General features: G+C 51.6%; 1 protein-coding gene across 3 annotated transcripts; it reads right to left on the bottom strand.

Annotated features, from left to right (window-relative positions):
* Window positions 1–18,003: 18,003 nt before the first annotated feature.
* Window positions 18,004–19,831, bottom strand: LOC136539318 (BOI-related E3 ubiquitin-protein ligase 1-like). 3 transcript variants are annotated; one of them, XM_066531272.1, is made up of 4 exons: window positions 19,668–19,831; window positions 19,441–19,565; window positions 19,038–19,312; window positions 18,004–18,940 (listed from the first exon to the last, which is right to left on the bottom strand). In XM_066531272.1, exons 1-4 carry the CDS (start codon window positions 19,724–19,726, stop codon window positions 18,371–18,373), a joined length of 1,029 nt encoding a protein of 342 aa, XP_066387369.1. In that variant the 5' UTR covers window positions 19,727–19,831; the 3' UTR covers window positions 18,004–18,370. The 3 variants fall into 3 exon arrangements, with proteins under 3 accessions (XP_066387369.1, XP_066387370.1, XP_066387371.1); XM_066531273.1 differs by having other exon boundaries at window positions 19,441–19,562; XM_066531274.1 differs by having other exon boundaries at window positions 19,441–19,559.
* Window positions 19,832–20,138: the final 307 nt, after the last annotated feature.

Raw genomic sequence — 20,138 nt, 5'->3', positions numbered from 1 at the left:
CCTTAGGTACCTTAAGCACACACCAAGCATTGGTATTTGGTATCCCAAAGGAGCTAGATTCCATCTAGTTGGCTATTCCGATTCGGATTATGCTGGTTGTAAAATTGATAGAAAAAAGCACATCCGGAGGGTGCCATTTGTTTGGTAGATCACTAGTGTCTTGGACCTTTAAGAAGCAAAATAGTGTGGCCTTGTCCACCGCCAAGGCAGAGTATATTGTCACGGGTGCTTGTTGTGCACAAATCCTTTACATAAAGCAAACTCTTCTAGACTATGGTGTAGTTCTAGAAAAGGTACCTCTTTTGTGTGACCATAAGAGCGCGGTAAAACTTGCTAATAACCTAGTTCAACACTCTCGCACTAAGCACATAGATATCCGACATCACTTTCTTAGAGATCATATTGTTAAAAATGATATATCACTAGAAGGTATAAGGACTGATGATCAATTGGCGGATATCTTCACAAAACCACTATATGAGGCTACGTTTTGTCGATTAAGGAATGAGCTCAATGTGCTTGACCTAAGTAACTTCACTAAAAAAATGAGCTTGTGTTGTCCCTTACATTGCATTGTAATATAAAACATGTTTAATTTTTAGTAAAGCACTTAGGGTTTGTCTAACATGGTTAAGATAACCGCCGAAAAGCGTGTGAAAAAGTTTAACCTTGGATCAAACTTGGCAAGCAACTAGATTTTCCTTCAAGTATTGCATTACATATGCATGTGTGTTGCTTTGTCATTTCTTTTCGGTTATTTTTTGAGCATCCACTGTGTTCATCAACAAATAGGAAGAGCATTTGAAGCTCCTATTGGTAATAAACCCTGCCACATGTTGCTCCTCGACTCTAGTGTTGCCTATTTTTCTAGAAAGAACTATAGCTGAAGGCAAATTATTTTGAAGAACTTGAGGGTTTGAGAGAAGTCTCTTATATCTGTCCCAATTGGTATTTATTTTAGTCTTATCGAAGTTAGAACTGGATTGGGACAAAGCGTCATGGAGAAAGAAGGAGGAACTTCTGCAGAACATGGACCAGATGCTGGACCAGACTCACTGCTTGTGCATCCAGTCACTTTACCTGCCACGTCCAGTCATTTGGTGTTCAAGTGAACTGACGTGTGAACAGTACTTCATCCACGTCCGGTCTGCACTTGACGCTGCATCTGGTCCTTAAGTGGTGCTCCTCAAAAAATGATCGGACTCTACAGTGCGTTCGGTCATGTGAGATCAGATGTGTTCGGTCATGGCGAGAGCATTTCTGGACCTCTCTATTCCTGATTGGACTCAGGAGATGTTGCATCCGGTCATATGCAAAGGCATGTCCTATCGCAATAGTGCTCGCACGATCTATTTCCATTCTCTGACTATCATGTGGGGTCCACACTAACTTTTCTCTCCTGATCAAATTGGCCTGCACCCGTCTTCCTTCCGTACGCCATCACGCCTTCCCTCACCATGCCTGCACCACCGCCACCGTTGTGCCTTCTGTCGTCCCACCCGCGCTGCCGCCACCATCGTGCCTTCCCTCGCCGCCGCCACCACCACCGCGCCTTCCTCACTGCCGTGTCTACGCCACCGCTCGCTGTGTGCACCGCCATCACCGGAGATTTCTTCTCCCTCAACATTGACTCCCTCGGCTCTAGTGAACCTCACTTTCCAGGAACTTTACCTTGATTGTGTGGAGCCCCGACGTGCTCAGTTCTCTCCTTTTCACAGGGATTTGTCAGGTAGCAAGCCATTACTCATTCCTTTCTTACCTAATTGCTTGCTTCAATAGGGAGTTGCTTATCTCTAGAGTATGTAATTCTTATATACATTCCTCTATTCCTTCCATGCAATGAGTTTGGGCAATGACATTGCTTGGCTATGGATAGTGACAGACAACTCAGAGCCAAGCCTATGAGTACGGATTGAGGCCAAGCCTCACGAGTGTCAACTGATAGTGGTTCTTTTTGCTAGTGGTTGTCTTGTTAGAGGGCAGTTGATTCGACAGTTGGTCTTTTCAATGGTGATTATATTCAGAGAGTGTCAGTATGGCACAGTGCAAGAATGTCAGGAGTGGTCCTAGCGATAATGAGAGCCATTTGCCTTGCCTGATAGAGCAGGAGAAGGGGAAGGGGCCAAAGAAGACAATTACAAAGAAGAAGCGCAAGCATGGTGACATAGAGGTAGAGAGAGCAGCAGCAGTGGCCACCGCCGCAGAGCATGCTGAGAGAGGTGGCAAAGGTAGTGATATTCGCATTGGCGATCAGTTGTCACCAGCTCAGAGGGCTGCATTCAAGGAGCTTGAGGCTAGCCATGGTAGTCCATGTGGTACTATCATGCTTGGAGATCAGCGTGTCCCTCTGGAGGATGCACCAGAGAGCACTCATGTAGAGGAGATTGAGCCCCATGAGGAGACTGATCAGCATCATGAGGAGGTTGTAACACCTCTAGTGTTATGAGCTTGCTTAGCACCAAGGTTAATGCCTAAGAGAAATTAGCAAAACAAGTTTTTGGGTCTAAAAGTTTAAAATACACATGGAATGATGAGCGAGTCCTATGTGGTTCACTTTGATGGACTAAACTAAATATCTGAGTTAATTCAGTTAGTGCATAAAAGTATTTAAAAATGTCCAATAACTATTCTAGCAAGTAAATGGTGAATGGCTTGTTCTGTTGGATTGAGCATGAAAATAATGTTTATAAACAAAAATAAAATATAACTTGTAATTGGTACTTAAATGAAATTTGAAGTGCAAGTTTAGTAGATGAAAATGCAACCGTTGAATTGGTGAATAGATGTTGTTCCATGGTATTTCTGATGGCTCAAAAAATCAAATTGGAAATTAAAATTTGCCCTTTTCGTTGAATCGGCGAAAATTCGAAGTTGTGTTGAAAGTACACTTTTGGTGATTTATAAAATGCAAAATAGTTAAATAAAGCTTGAATGTTTTGGTTCTATTGTTTGGTATAAAGTGTGTGCTATGTCGTGAAATGGTTGTTGGTGAAATTTGGTGAATTTTGACCATTTAAAAATTCAACCAAAACCTTGAATTCTTTTAAGTATGAAATAATAGTAGACAATGCCATTTTGGCATTCGATTTCCAACAAAAATGGTTAACCACTATATCTATGTTTTCACACGATCGGTTGCAGTTAGAAGTATACTAGGACGTGGTGCAGGTCGTGGTTACGTTAGTTACGATGCTCACGCAAAAATTGACCGAACCTCGCTAGAACGCGTTGAGAACATGTCGTTGGCACTCTATACGTGAACTGGCGTTCTGCGCAACCAGTCAATCTTGGCGCCTCTCTTTCCTTCTTGCTGGTCATGTTCTAGTCATATGGGTTGCTTCGTTGGGGAGATGGTAGTCTCAACTCTAGGGTAGTGCATTTTGGTTGGATCTTAGCGAGCTAATCCACAATTTTTGCGTCTCTTTAAAATTCATGCGCATCAGTCCTCACCATCGAATGTCTCGGCCTACGGTCACTGCGTGCACTGCCTGCCAGCTATCTAGCCAGCATGGTGCTCCGTCCACCGCACGACCCACCTAATCAGAGGAGCTGGCTGCCTTCGTGTCCCGCCAAGTTCGAGTCGTCCCGTCTATGCACTAGTTTGAGGGACGATGGGGCCATGTCGTTTCCTCACATGTATTTGGCCTCGCCTTAACTAGCAGAGCACCTCTGCCTTCATCCCCTCGCCAGGGTCCCGCCTAGCTCTAGTTGGGCTGCTACCGCTTTTCACGCTGCCTGTATCTTGAACTGGTCCATTGCGTAGGGGCGTTAGAAAGGGGAGCACGTGGTTCTGCCCCTACCCATGCCATGTCCTCTCACTTCCCTATGCATGTGCAGGCGCGCCGCTGCCAGCCACGCTGTGCCATCCTACCCTATCCCCCCTCATCGCGCTTATGTAGTTGGTGGTGAGCCGTGCATGGCTCCTCGCTCTCTCTCGTGCGCCGAAGTCATCATGCCACGCCTCACGCCCGCCCATCACCGGCCCTCCCCCCTTGCAGTGGAAGCACGTGTGAGCTCCATGATTTTGTGCTAGACCACAGCTCTTAGCCCCGCCGTGGCTACGCTGTCCATCGCTGGTTCCTCATGAGCGCGCGCGCAGTCCTCACGGCTGCTCTAGACCATAGCCCCACAGCGCGCCCAAGCCTGCAGTGCCCCACGCCACGTCCCCATCCTCACTGTAGCCGCGTTGTCAAGAGCCACTGTGGCCCCTACTTGGGCCATCGCCGCATGGCATGCACGCGGCCAGGCTGCTGCGCCCTGCCCCGGCATGAGCAAGGCCTAGCTAGGGGCGCGCCATGTTCGCACGGTGTCGAGGAGCCCGCCCTCGCTAGCCACTGTGCCTCGTAGCACCACCACCGCCTGCTATCTAGAGCCGACAAAGCAGCCGCCGCCGTGGCTAGTGGCGCGCGTGGCCAGCATGGCCGATCGCCTTCGCCCAAACTGCGACCCGCTTGCGGGTGCGCACGGGTCCTTGGGTGCCACGCCTCCCCTCCGTCGTCACCATTGGGACCTCGCCGACCAGATTGGACCGCTGGCCGCCCAGCCTTGCTCGTGCTCTACTTTTGCGGAGGGGGAGAAGGTGAGAAAGTGTGAATAGAAACTAATATAGGGTTCTTATTGCAAAATACGTGACTCACATAAATAGTGTTTTATACTACGGGTTGATCTGAGGAAAGCTCAGGGGCCTCTTCACAAATGTGCCATCGCCACCTTGCCCAGACCGCATGGGCTGGCTTGCTAGGCTACGGCCTGCCTGCCGCTTGGGCCGTCCACGCCGTTACTGTGTTGCCGCCTAGGCCACCGGTCACGCGCACACCTATGGGCTTGTCCACGCTGGGCCGGCCTACCACTGTCATGCTGGCTTGCTGGGCCACCTATGCCGAGCACGGTCGCGCCCCCACATGGGCCGTAGTGGTCTGTTGGGCCGTTTTGGTTGCCGCTGGCCCTTTGGCTTTCTAAAGCAATTGCTAATTTAGTTTTGAAAATAAACTTGTAAAATTAATATAAATTTGTGTAGTTGTCCAAAATTTATGAAACCAATTTTGTTAGGCTCATAAAATCATGATCTATATGATAGGGTATTTTGTTGGCATAGGTTTTGTATGTTTTTAGGATTTCTCTAATTATTTTAACATACTTAATATTGTTAAGACATAAACTTGTGGGAATTTTTATGAGAAAATGGTGATAGTGTTGACTCTGAAAATTTTACAGTAAATTCCTAATATTGTTAGCTACTCACTGTAATTTTTGTAGCTCCAGAATAATTAGTTTGCTAGATAGATAATGATGCCCTATTTTGAATAAAGATTAAATCAATAGAATGAAATAAAGAAACACCTTGGAATTGTATAACTAAAACACTTGTTGGGAAATGACACCTTTTGTGACGATGTTGATACGTAGATTAGTACGTTAGTCATTAGAGCTAGCTTGTTAGTTCGTAGTATGTACTATATTTTAACAATTGTTGTTGCCTTGTTAATTAACTGTTGGATCATCTCTGCATCACATTGCATACCATAATAGGGACGATGATGGATCGTGGAATCAATGGAGTAGCTAAAAAGATGGTGCGAGGGATCAGGACACAAAGATGGAATACTAACTTTTGGTTATATTTTATCTAGGCAAGCCCCACTGCATAACCCCTATTATTCTGCACTTTAAATTATAGTTGTGCATTAAGTTTTAAGGAGTTGAATGAAACTCACTTATATATATATATATATATATATATATATATATATATATATATATATATATATTGTTAGCAGGATTGTGTAGATTGCTATATATATATATATATATATCTTTATCCTATGAGTCTTACTAGTATGACAGGATTGTGTAGATTGCTATGCTACAGGACTCCGATAGAAGTCGAGTGATTGCATGTCACTCGCGAGAGATAGGAAATATATTATTGTTGTTACTATATTATTATCACTCATGATAAGAATGGTGAAAGAAAAAATAGAGATCGGGTAGGGATCTGGTTTGGGTATTGGTGGGTGTAAAAGGTTGTGTCCTATGGCCAATGGGGCATAGCTTGGTTACACTGTTTCCCTATCTGTGTCGGTTAAGGACCGACTGTTACATTGGACTCTAGGCATGTCACAGACTTATTATACCGAGCACATACTTGGGTATGGGCGCAGAAAAAACTTATTACTCTCTTATCATGGGTTCTGGCTTTTTTTGGACTGACTTTCAGGGTGGTTTTTTGGTGGAGGTCCTAGCACCGCACTGAGTCCGGGACTCAGGGGCGGAGGCTTAGAGTCCAAGTTTTGACGGGGACCTAGACCCCGTGACAGGAGGGTAGTGGGTTGGTCCTACTTGCACCTGGGGTATAAGCGGGGCATGTGTTTTGGGGTACCCAACTGGGCACATTGATTCATGAATCACCGAATGATCCGGTACGACTTGTCTACAATCTAGCACTGTAGTAAGAACTGGAAGATGAAAGATGGTAAACTGATTTTAATTGCTTACCACTTGCTTAAAAGTAGCACATGTGCTTAAATAGAATGGATAGTTAATGAACTAATGTCGACTGCTAATAAAATTGAATATAAGGACGCACGCTTAGTAATGCTTTCTGCAGATGCAATAAACCCACAAGCCAGATAGCCTTGCATATCATGTGAGTCTTTTCTTTTTTCCTATTAGGTAAGTCTTGCTGAGTACAATTGAGTACTCAGGGTTTTATTTTCTGCGTGCTTCGCCACCTTGGCGTCCTTCCGCCTTTTCTGCGCCTCAGCGTGCGCCCAGTTGACCGCCCACCGCCTCGCATCCTCAGGAACGAGTGGCGGGGAGCCTCGCACGTCCCTCATCCCCTGTAGGAACGGCAAACATGGGTAAGAGAACAAGAAACAATGAGAAACAGGGAGGCCTCGGGGGCTGTAGAGGCACATGACTTACCAGCGAGAGGAACCCCCACGATGGGCGCATCGTGAAGGGGGTCAGGCCACCGCCCCTCAGCTTCGCCTCCACCGTCTCCCTCACTCGGCGAAGAATTTCCTCGTCGGAAAGGGCAGAGGCAGACATCCAGATGCCCTCGATTGGCTCATTAGGCCTCATCTCAAACAGGCGCCGCCGCTGAGCCATCAGCGGCAACACCCTCCAGCGGTGGAAGGCGGCCACGACCACAGCCGTAGTGAGGCCATGGTCTCATAGCCTCTCTAGCCCCTCCAGGAGCGGCTGCAGCTTGGGCTGATCCTCCCTTGGGATGCCATACTTCCACCTCTCCGGGTAGCTCCCCACGATCCACCCGGTGTAGGGGGGAAGTCCACCATCGTCATTGCGAAGATAGAACCAGCTCGTGTACCATCGGCGATTGGTTGACGTGAGCTGGGCCGGTATGTAGAGGTGCTGACGGTCCTGGCGCACTTGGAGAGTGCAGCCGTCAGCCCTCACCGCCTTCCTCGTGCCCGACGTACCCATCGGCTTGGTGGTGTGCCCCGCCCGAAAGAGGTGGAGCCATAGCTCCCAATGGGGAGCAATCCCTAGATACCCCTCACAGACAGCAACGAAGATGGCCGCCTGCGCGATGGAATTGGGGTTGAAGTTATGGAACTCCACGCCATAGTAGTGCAGGAGCGCCTGCATGAACTGGTCCGCCAGAAGACCGAGGCCGCGCTCGTGAAAAGACACGAAGCTCACGACATAACCATTGTGAGGCCTCGGCTCCAGCTCACCTAACGGAGCGATCCACTCCGGCCTGTTGGGGTCGGTGACCGGACAAAGAAGCCCACCGTCGACGAGCAATTGAAGCATCTCCATGGTGACGTTGGATGGACCCCAAGGGTCTGCCTCGATGACGACGATATCACCAGCCATGAGTGTAGTGGAGGGTTCGACTACGGCGGTGAGTCCCTCTCTCCCTCTCTCTCTCCCTTCTTCCTCCCATGGCTCTCTGCTCTAGCGATGGCTCAAAGGCAGCAAAGCTAATGCAGGCAAGGTAAGGAGGGGAGGGGCGAGGCTCGTTGCGTATTTATATAGGATGAAGGGTCGCTAGAGCACGTGGGCGGTAAAATCGGGGAAGTTTCCCTCAGATCCGGCGCGGTTAATTCTGATCCGGTTTTACCGCCCACGTGCCCACCTTTTCCTCATTAATCGTGGGAATAGTTACGTCCCATCCACTGACACCACATCATGTCCAACCGCTGTAGCCGTAGGCGTCGTTCCGCCTCCCCAAGAAAATCGCCTCAAAGGGCGTGCCAGCCGTTGTCGAGCCAATAGGGGAGATATCCCCCCACCCTATTCCTTTCAGACGAAGGAACTGGACGCCAAGCCCATTACGGTCCAGGGGTTCGAAGGCTGGGCCCCTAAGGGTTTCTACAGCCGCCCTAGGGCAACAGAGTCAGGGACGACCGTGGGCGAGCCCACATAGGGCCGAGACCCAAGCAAGTAAAACGCTTGGGATGTCCTAGGTCGTGTCCAAGACCGGTAGGGAGGTCTCCTAATGGGATCCCACCGTAGGGAGGCACCGAGCCACCGGGGCCCAGCGAACGGCCCCGGCACCCACTAGAGAAACCCTCTGGTACTCTTGGAGTGTGTCTCTGGATTGCTAGCCGACCCCTAGCAAACGAGGCATAGGCCTCCACTCGGACTCACCCGATAACAGCTCACTGGAAGTACCACCGCTCGCGCCCATCGAGGGTAGCTTGGCATATTCCACCCCTCCTTCCGAACGAAAAGAAAGCACGAGGGTCGTACAAAAAGCCAGGGGAACCCCTGACGGCCCTCTTGCTCTGTGCAGAGGCTAAGGGGCTCTTCCTGCAACCTTGCCAAGACCTAGCAACCTAGGCTCACATTCGAGGGGGCTCGGCAAAACAACCCCTCCTTCCGAGTGAAAAGGACACGCGAGGGTCATTCAAAAAGTTAGGGGAACTCCTGACAGTCCCCTTGCTCCGTGCAGAGGCTAGGGAGCTCTTCCTACAGATATGCCGAGACCCCATGACCCAGGCTCGCACTCGAGGGGGGCTCGACAAACAAACCCTCACGCGAGAGGGGCGTACAAAAAGCTAGGGGAACTCCTGATCGCCCTCTTGCTCCATGTAGAGGCTTAGGGGCTCTCCCTGCAATTTTGTCGAGACCTAGCGACCCAGGTTCGCACACGAGTGGGCTCGGCAAAAAACCCCTCCGTCCGAACGAAAAGGATGTGCGAGGGTCGAACAAAAAAGTCAGGGGGACCCTTGATCGCCCTCTCACTCCGTGCGGAGGCTCGGGGGCTCCTCCCGCACCCAAGACAAAGACAAGCGACCCAACCCCACACTTGAAAACTCGAGAAAACGCGATAAAGGGCATAGAACCTGTTACGGTCTAGGGGTTCGAAGGCTGGGCCCCTAAGGGTTTCGACAGCCGCCCCAGGGCAACAGAGTCAGGGACGACTATGGGCGAGCCCGTACGGGACCAAGGCCCAAGCAAGCAAAACACTTGGGACACCCTAAGTCATGTCCGAGACCGGCAGGGAGGTCTCCAAATGGGATCCCACCGTAGGGAGGCACCGAGCCATCGGGGCCCAGCGAACGGCCCCGGCACCCACTAGAGAAACCCTCTGGTACTCTTGGAGTGCATCTCTGGACCGCAAGCCAACCCCTACCGAACGGGGCACGGGCCTCCACTCGGACTAACCCGATAACAGCTCACTGGAAATGTCACCGCTCGCGCCCACTGAGGGTAGCCTAGCATATTCCACCCCTCCTTCCGAGCAAAAAGGAAGCACGAGGGTCGCACAAAAAGTCAGGAGGACTCCTGATCGCCCTCTCGCTCCATGAAGAGGCTCGGGGGTTCTTCCTGCAATCTTGCCGAGACCCCACGACCCGAACTCGCACTTGTGGGCTCGACAAATACGATAACATCCCTCGGTCAAGTGAGAAAAAGACCCTGGAGGAATGAATCCACTCCCCCAGGGCCTTGGGGGCTACACCCGGTGGGTGCGCTCGCGCGCACCCATCGAGACCTCGAAGTACGAAACATTATTCTGCTAGGAGCTACTGCAAGTCAAGCCTCGTCAAAACCTCAAGAAGAGCGCTCACACTCTCCCTGAGGCTCGGGGGCTACTATCGGGTACCATAAAATGGGGTACCCCGAGCGTATACCAAAAGAATCACTTAAACCCCATCAATAACAGAGCCAAAGGGTAAGCCATTTGTTAAACCCCGGCCCCGTCCGAGCCCGCAAGCTCTTCGCCTCGCTCCTGGCCTCGCATGGGAGGTCTCGACGGCCTGCCAAATCTCCGCCTCGCGTGAGGCCTTACACAGAGGGCCTTGACGGGGAACTGATTTTCCGTCTCGCCCGAGGCCCCGCGCGTAAAGCCTCGGATGAGATGTCGATTCTCCGTCTCGCTCGAAGCCGGCTCGGCAATAATCCGTCGCTTCCGCCTCGACCAGCCTCTCCGACAGCGTGTCGTGTCCCATTAATGCGTCAACTACTCCCGCAATCTCAGCCGGACGACGGCTCGACACCGCAGAATGGCCGACGAGACGGGAAGTCACATCAACGCCATACTGACCAGGACCAGGACGCGGCTGGGGTTACCGGCCACAGTGTTCCGGTGCTGTGCCACGGTCAGCGCCTGCACTACACTGTGCCACGTAACCCCCGCCCCGGAGACAACGCGGCATGGGGAGTCTAGTCCGGGTCACCATAGCCTCAGAATCAGCGTACGAGATCAACTGTTCCCTCCAAGCCTCAGCAATCTACGTTAGGGTCTCGACAATCTCGGGATTCACATCTGCCGAGACCCTCACGATGGCTCGGCCTCGGCACCAACTAAGCCTCGGCTTCTCACACGCAGTCAACACACAGTGACCAGTGCGTCGATCACCACGCCCGCTTCTAGAAAACACTGGAGCTCCCACGACGCCCAGGGTCGGATGTGACCGGCGCGTCGCCCCAGTACTTCAAGGATGAGACCACTCCGTTGGACACGCCGCCGCAGTAACAGGCTATAGGGCTCAGACATGCCGCCTCCGTTCGCACGACGCCGTGTAGCTAGCGCATGTATCACCCTTGTCCCCCCTTCAACTATAAAAGGGAAGGATCTGGGCTGTTTCTAGGATCGGAGAAAAAACGATTAGGTCAATGCCCTCGCAACGAACTCAGGCATAAACACACAGACGAACGCTCAAGCTTCCCCGCTCTCTGAGATCAACATCTCAAGCAATCCACGCCACCCCACGTAGAGACCTGGGACTAGTTCCCTCTCTCGCCGTGCTTGTAACCCCCTACTACAAGCACTTCGGTGCAAGAAATACAAGATCGACCTCCCAAACTGGACGTAGGGTGTTTATTAGCCGAACCAGTATAAACTTTGTGTCTCTTTGCATCACCATCCGGAACTGGGAACACGCAGTACAAATTTACTAGTTGGTTGAGGACTCGTCGGTCCGAAACACCGACAGCCTGGTTTGGTTTTTCCATTTGTTTATACATCTTGATGTCTGATGAATTGCTTAAACAAAGTCATTAGCCGTGAAGATTAATATTAATATACAATACAGCTTGCGCTGACCGGCAGGAGCAATACACAGCGAGGCAAAAAGGATGCTGCAGAAAAAGCTCCAACAGATGAGCTACACTTTCAGGCCCAGCAACGGTGGCTTTGAAACGACGGTGCCGTTTTTTTTTTTTTCGATGCTGGTTTGACGCATTGGTCAGGTGAAGCTCTTTTTTTGATATTTTAGGTCTTTGTGCTTTCCTTCAGCCGCACTCTGCAAGAAAAGTTGGGTTCTCAACTTTTTCTTTTTATACCTATATATACTAAGAGGAAATGGTCATGAAGGCCTTATTAATAAAAAAAGGCCTATGCTGGTTCAAAGAATATTTGATGGGCTTTCTATGGCGTCGACTGGGTTTCTTAGCCCATTTTTGGCAAGGACCTGTCCTAGGCCGCGTGCCCATATTGGCTAAAGGCCCATCTAGTCCATCCATCCGCCTTTTAGGCCCATGTCTTTGCCTAACAGAGAGGCAGCAGCATTCGGTCCATGTTACATGTTAAAGCCTCTACCTTCTTTTTTTTATTTTTTTCATACATCATCTCGTGATATATATACATGACACAAATAGGAATATACGATGCACATGCACTAGCACGACCGCTCGAAATGTCTTCTCCTAACAATAACCTAACAAAAACACACGCAGCATCAGCTTGCGGCTGAGTGCACAATGAACCACACCAGTTGACCTAGCAGAAAGCCAGATCCGTCCACTATCCCCCCCCCCCCCCCCCCCCCCTCTCTCTCGATGTGGCCCCGTTCGGTTTATCTAGAATCTAGCTTATTCGGCTTCTTTTTTTCAGTCGGAACAGATTTTTTTTTTAATAATTCAGCCAGAACAATATTTTTCAATCAGTTTTAGTCAAAATTCAACGAGCCAAGGCTTCCGACGCATCCTGTACCCGATCTCTGCACTCATCATTCATGCACTGCTCGTAGTCGGTAGTCGGGGGCGAGCATCATTCCCGTGCCTAAACCACTACGACCCCGCACGGCCGCACGCTGCACTGCACTGCTCCAGGAAAGAAAACTAGAAAGGACCCCGGCGACGTGGGTGGTTTCTGGTCAAGTTCGCTGTGCCGTCCTTGGCCACCTGTTGATCTAGAAATTCCACGCTCAGTTTGCCCGGCTGGCCAGCTGTTAGTTTACAGCTCGTTGCCTCTTCCACGATTTGTCTATTGGATGGAAGGATACGTTCTATTCTACCCAGTGGTGACGACTGACGGCGCACGCAGAGGGATTTGTACCCTCGCAGCAGCATCTGTCTGGAGAGATGCCCAATCTCCAAACCACCCTCTCGTAGTTGTAGCCCGGCCGAAGCCGGAATCTTCCGCTCGGCGGGATTTATTGGTGCTACGACTAATTTATATAGTTGATTTATCGTGAGAGAAAAGTATTATTTTCATGACTAAAAAATATGATTGATTCTGACCGATAAGCTCAAGCGAACCGGGCCTTCGGCGTTTCTCTCTGCGCGGAGAAAGAGCATCAGTGCATCACCTCTTCCTTGGTGCACGCATTTGATTCCCTGGCGTCGAAACAGATAGCGACCAGCCGTCCATCCATGATCCACCACGCGCCCCCAGCTTGCGGTGAATTGGAGTTTGGTATCAGTAATCTTCAGCAGCTCGCGATTCCGTTGACAAAAGGGATGTCCGGCTTCATCTCCGGAACACTATCTAATGGCTAATCACTTATCGGCAGACGGTTCCTTCTCTTCACTGGCAGTATGATTACTGGTCCCCATATTTTACGTCAGTGCTTTTGTCACTGGTGTGTTTTCACTGTCAGTTTGCAGCCGGTGGAATGGAAGGAGCGGGCGCAGTTGCGTCATTTTTCTAACCTCCTAGTGCGAACCGAACGATGCAGTTAGTTGTGCGTGTGGTTGCATTGTGGTATCCTACCATCGCCGCAAAAAAGCGTCATTAAGCCTCCGCCTACCTCGTCTAACCCATACATGTTATCCGTCTCTGACAACTGTCCGGCTCTCCACCGAGGGCCGGGCAACAATGTCGACGCGTGAGCAGCTGCATTTCAGACATTTGTATTTTCTCTCTCACTATGCAAACAAATGCGATATCATCATAGCAGCGAATCGGAAAGGGCCGGCCATTAGCAGCAGAAATGGCAGAAGGGGAATCGATGCTTGAGTGGCTGGGAGCACATCGCAGGCAGGAGGATGTGTCTGTCTTCAGGCTCTTCGTTGTGCTGCTGGTAGTCTGGGCGTTGGAGCATTTCTTCAGAATGCGAAGGCGTTGGAGCCGCTTTACTCCCACGCAGCTGAGCTGGCACTTTTGTCGCCCAACCTTGGGCCTTGTTTAGTTCCCATCAAAATTCCAAGTTTTTTCACTTCTCTCTCCGTCACATCAATTTTTAGACGCTTGCATGGAGTATTAAATGTAGATAAAAAAATAACTAATTACACAGTTTAGTTGAAAATCACGAGATGAATCTTTTGAGCCTAGTTAGTCCACGATTGGACAATATTTACTAAATAAGACAAAAGTAGTACTATTTATCAGGTTGAAAAAACTTTCAATCTAAACAAGGCCTTGGTTGAAATATGAGATCCCTGCCTCCAAGCCGGCCTGTTCCGGGTTCAGGCAGGGCCTGATGTATATTTACCTCCGCCAGCATCATCCTCGTATTGCGCAGTGCACATTAATTCAGTCAATTCAGCTTGGGATTTCGTTTAGTTCAGGGTACGGGTTGGGTAATAAAGGTGCTGGGATCGGTCTGGATCGTGGCCGGGCCGTAAATATTTACCCATGTGCGTGCCTCGCATAGCATATTCGCATCTGTACGAGAAGACTATACACATACATACATGCAGTGTCATCAGCGTGTACGTCTTGCCAAGAAAGGCCGCTCCGGGTTAGTCGGGTGCAGAGGACCTATGCCCTGTTCCCTCGTAGTTGAAAGTATTATTGACTAATTTATTATGAGAGAAAATATTATTCGTTAGCTAAAAAAATACGGCTTATAAAGCAAGCTCTAGCTGCTGGTAGCCGTGGATTCATTATTCGAGCCGGGCTGCCAGAGGCGACGTGAGCAGAGCAGCAGCAGATACTACAAGCGTGTACGTCTTGCCAATGGCTCTATTCGGCACGAGTTATTGCTGTTATGATTAATTTATAGGACTAATTTATTATGAGAAAAAAAATAGTATTTTATAACTAAAAAAGTAAGGCCGATTTTAATTTATAAGCTTAAGCGAACGGAGTCAATGGCGCTTCTCTCGCTTCTCTCGATCCAGGGGAAAAAGAGAATCCTTATCCGAACTCACCTTTCCGTGCTCATTGTTGTAGGTGAGAGTTCGTTGGATTTGCCGACTTGCGTTGGTTTGGTTGGGCAAGTACTAAGCAGCGGTACATGCGTGCCTATCTGTAACTTATTGTTTGCTCGTACATGGTTGGGCAAGTACCGTTGGTTGCTTATATCTGACTTATAAACTATAATTTATGAGTTAACAAATATTATTTTTCTCTCAGATTAAATCAGCTAATAATGCTTTTAGCTGAACAGGGTGCTGATTGATGAGCCCAAACTAATGAAACGCGATGGAGTACATGACAAGGTCCACGACGGGCTTGGGGTGTCACGCCATTTGTCGTTGACACCTCAGAGCGCGCGCTGGCTGCAGCGATCGACGACGGACGTGTACTGTACACCTCAAAGCCGGCCGGGCACAGGTGACGCGAACGATTGCTCGTCGCGTGCTTGAGCCGCTCTTGCATCTCCGCAACGTTCGTTCGGGCGTTTGACTTATAAATCGTATTTTTTTAATTAACAAATAATATTTTTCTCTCACAATAAATCAACCAACGGTACTTTCAGTTCTGGCCGATGAGCCAAACAAGCCCAAACGAATCTCTCTACCTCGAGATCCACAGGAAAAGGGTGACCTGAGGGCCCACCCCGCCAGCCTGCTGTCGATCGTGGAATCGCGGTGCAGGTACTTGTCACGACTCACCAACTCGTCCTCAGTCCCGCTCGCGCTTGTCTTCTTGGCGCACCATTTTGCTTGCCTCCCAGCGCAGTGCATCGTCCAGCGGAGATGGCGACCGCTGCTGTCGTCTGTCGAGCCGGGCGACTCACCACCGCCGTCCGTATGCATGCGAATGATGCGACAACAGCAACGCCGGCCCGGGTGGGGGGAATCCCTTCTCCTCTGGGTGGCTTTGCGTGTCGTACATTGCACACAGCACCACCTAACCCTGCACCGTGCCGTACGCAACCGATCGAGCTGCGGTGGTTCGTCTCGATCGTCGATTTGTACGCGCGCGCTTCAAGAGCACGTACAGTAGCAGTATATCTATACAGTACTGTATATATGCCTCCCCGGCTAGCTGCTCCTATATATATACATACATACATACGGTCATACGCGCGCGTACCACCGTATGCCGTATACGTATCGTGCTGGTCTTGCAGCAGCCGCGCGGCGACGGGTAGGCGGCGGGTTGAGAGCAGGGGACGGCGGCGGATGGCAGGACGAAAGCACGGGCGGTGCGCCCGGCAGCAGGAGCGGCGATGTCGGGACGAGGCCGGGTTCGAGACAATTCGGGAATATCCCTATTCGCTGGGAGAAATCTGGAGGATGAAATCAGCGGCCAACAGTAAATTTCAGCCATGAACCGTGTTTTTTTAGCACCAGCCGAACGAGGCCTTAACGGGTTGGAGACCCGCGACGTTCTAGATCGAACAATCCATATCACAGCCTGACACGTGGCAATATAGTACGCTAGAAACCTGTTCTGCTGGGATTAAAGCCGGCTGATAAGCCGACTGACGTTGTTTTGTTGTGAGAGAAAAATACTGTAGATTCTAGCTGATAAGTCGGCTGATAAATCCAAGCGAACAAGCCATAAATACGATGGTGCAGATTTCGTCTTTTAGAGATCTACCATTATAATTACTACTAGGTCCATCACAAATTATGAGATGTTTGACTTTTTCAACATCAAGTTTCAAAAATTTTTGTAAAATATTATTTTTTTTGTCGTGGTTTGCTTTATTAATAAAAGTTCTTTAAGAATAACTTAAATTTAACTATATTTGTATAATTTTTTTGAATAATATGAGTAATCAAACTTGAAGTTAAAAAAACCAAACGCCTTGTAATTTAGAACGGAGGAGAAACTCGTTATCTCTCACGCAACGCAAGCAGCACCTGACAGGGAAAAACGAAAGGAGGAGCATGCGCGTGCAGCGGAGCACAAACACAACTGCACAAAGGCGCAGGCACATCTGGAAAAACGATGCAGCCCGCCGGCACAGCACTCAGCCCGGACGGCGTGCGTGCGCACGCGGGCTGCCCACCAGGCTCGCATCGCATCGCTCCAGCTCCAAGCACGAGTCGGTGAAGACACACAGGTTGCGCTCCAAGGAGAAGGAATTGCTTCTTTATTTTGTTAGGGATATCCAAGGAATTGCTAGGCTAGGCATACGTTGACGCAGGCTCGGAGAGAGAAACAACAATGTGCGGTATAGCTAGCTTTAGCTTTCGTTCTCGCGCAGCAAACGAAAACACAAGAGATTTCTACCCGTAGCCCCCACCCGCGGCGCGCAAATCCTATCTCTTCAGATATCTGGGCTTGATGCCTCCCTCCCACCGGCCACCGCTAGCATAGCTGCAGGACGTTTTTTTCCCCTCAAGTGCAAGCCAGCCGTGGTGCCTGCCATGCCTGATGGAGTGCTGGGGGGTGTGGCATACGGAATTGCATACCGCCCTACAGTATTGTGTGACAGGAAGGCCAGGAAAAGCGCGGCACACAGAGCCCAGAAAAAGCGCGGGAACCAACGGTCGCCCCCGGGGGCAGCGGGCACTGGGCACTGGGCACTGGGCACCCACCCGCCAGACACCGCCGACCCCACTACTACTACTAACTTTAAATCAGCCCATCAGTGCGGGTGGGCCCGCGGCGGCCCAACTTCCCAACAAAGCCCGAGATCCCGTGACCGGTTGCGATCATGCGATCCGGGGCATCCTCTTCCTGCCGTGGGCGGTTGCGCTCCCGCCGAATTCAATTGTTGCCCAAGCCTGCAACCGCACGCCGCCGCGCCGCGCACACCCCCCATCCATCTCCTTTCCTCCATCCAAGGCTCCGCTCCCCACCACCTCCTCTCTCTGACTGAATGCTGCTGCACCTGCCGCGGCGAACAACCGACAGGGCAGCCGCGACGCGCGCCCGTACGCCCGATCGGGATCGCACGGCGCGGCCGGCGACGGCAGCGTACGTACGATGGCGATTGGCGACTGGCGATCGTCACGTGATCGGCCGCGTCTCCCGCCGCTACTACGCATCACGCGAATCCGCGCCTCGCCTTTAAACGCATCGTCCCCAAGGCGCGCTGCTGCAGTAGTAGCATTGCACTGTACGTATAGGAGGGTGTACGAGCAACTGCAGGGCCAGCCGGGCAGGGCAGAGCAACCTCCATCCTTCTCGCCTAGCGGATGTGTACTCGTACTGGACAAGTCATTAATCAAGCGGTAAAAAGTGAAAATTTGCACATCATTGCCTTCCAAAATGTACTACGTACTGGGTCCACGGTCGATCAAGGATCATATGCCTTTCCAGAAGTCCACACGAACCAAGGCAAAAGACAGCAGGATCCTAATCCTGCTACTGGTACTAGATCTAAAAGAGCAGGAGATTGACGAATACTAATAGAAGGATTTTGACTAATACTAATAGAAGGATTATAATGAACAAATGAGGGAAAAAAACAGAGAAAGAAGTCATGCACTCTACACAATATGCGATCGTTCATTGCCCATTTTCACCAGCAATTCCTCTTGGCAGGAGCACCAGTTTTCATTTTTTTTAACCTTTCCCCCATTTTTCCCCCACAAATGCTTGCTACGAGAAGAACACTTGCACCGTGCCAGTGACCGCGCCACGGCACATGGGGCAGGCAGCCGCGACGGCAGCGAAGGGGGTGGTGGTGGTGGGGACGGCGGGCTCGCACTCGGCGCAGACGCAGAGGTGGCGGCACGGGAGCAGCACGACGGAGGTCGAGCGCTGCCTGCACGTCCGGCAAAGCCTGGCCGGCGCCGGCGGGGCGATCTCCACCACCCTGTCCGGGTCGACGAAGCAGGACCCGGCGTCGTCCACCGCCGCGGCGCCCGCGTTGTCCTCCTCTTCCTCGGCGGCCTTGCCCCTCGCCTGCGCCGCGGCCGCCGCCTGCTGCAGCTGCGCGTGGAGCGCCGCGGCCGTGGACTGGTCCGCGAGCACTTTCGCCTGCCACGACGCCGCCTCCGCCCTCAGCCGCGCCACCCGGTCCTCCAGGTCGGCGCCGCGCCGCGCGGCCTCCGAGGCCTCCGCCTCCTTCTCCCTTATCCGCTGCGCAGCCGCCGCCTCGGCCGCGCCGACCAGCGAACGGTACTGCCGCCGCCGAGTGACGGCCAGCGAGCGCCGGAGCCTCTCCGCCTGCAAGCGACAAGGAAGGAGAGCCCATCAGCAACAGAGGCCGAGGCCGGTCGATATCGGCGGCGGCAACCACGCAATCGATCAGGCGGGTTCTTACGTGTTCCTGGATCAGCCGGTCCATCTCGTTCTTATGCTGATCGCGCTGCGCGGCGAGCTCTTCGGAGAGGAGACACGACGCCGAGGCCGAGGACGTGCACGACACTTGCTCCGAGCCCTCGTCGAAGTCGAGCCGGAGGCCCATCGCCGGCCGCTTGTGCAGTTGCGCCAGGTTGATCAACTTGGGCGCCTGCGCCTGCGGTTGCTGCTGCAACGAGAAGAACTGCGGCGACACGGACTCCGCCTCGCGCTGCCGCTTCCTCCCGCCGCCGCAATCTACGTGTACGCAACAACCCAACAAATAAATCCTCGCGACCTTTTCACCATCGGGAAGCAGAACAGAAGGGCGCCCAAGAAGAGGAAATCTGCGGAGCCAAGGCGGGCGTTTTGTTTGATCTGGTTACCTCCATGCGAGAAGTCCAAGAAGAGGGGCGGAGCCTGCTGCGGCGCCATCGCCTCCTTCTGCGCCTGATGCAGCTCCATCGCCGCCGCCAACCGGCTGCTCTCCGGCGTGCCGCCGCCGCTGCTGCTGCCAACCCAGACGCTCAAATCACCCATCCGAATCCGATCCAGCAGACCGACGATCAACGCGGAAGAAACCGATTAGAAGATGTACAGCGGCGACAGGTACCTGACGAGGAAAGGGGACTCGCCGTGGTGGTGGTGGTGATAATGCGCCTGCACCGCCATTGCTGGAGCCGGGGGCAACCAAACCAATCGAAGCGACGGACGGGTGGAAGCACGCGCGCGCCAAGCGTGTGAGAGTAGGGTGGTAGGAGGACGGAGAGAGTCGCGGGCAACGCGAACGAACCGGTCCACCGCCTCCTCGTCCTCGTCTTAAGAGGGCGTCATGGGGAGCGTGGCGTGTCGTGAAATTTTTGCATTTTGGTCCCTTCTAAAAATATTTTTTATAAAAAAATCTATGCCAAAATGTTTGCTAAAAATAGATTATTTTTTAGGCGTCTTAGAACATGACGTCAAGGTATGAGGGTCGGCGTCGACTGATACAACGCCGAGGTCTTGCCACGTCACGGACGACCCTGGTCGACGGCGACACGGTGGCGCATGGGGCCCAACACGTCGGCGTTGTGTCAGCCAACGC

This window comes from Miscanthus floridulus, chromosome 2, assembly GCF_019320115.1.
Source record: "Miscanthus floridulus cultivar M001 chromosome 2, ASM1932011v1, whole genome shotgun sequence".
NCBI lineage: Eukaryota > Viridiplantae > Streptophyta > Magnoliopsida > Poales > Poaceae > Miscanthus > Miscanthus floridulus.
The sequence above is the reverse complement of the archived record's forward strand: the minus strand, read 5'-3'. Positions and strand labels throughout refer to the sequence as shown.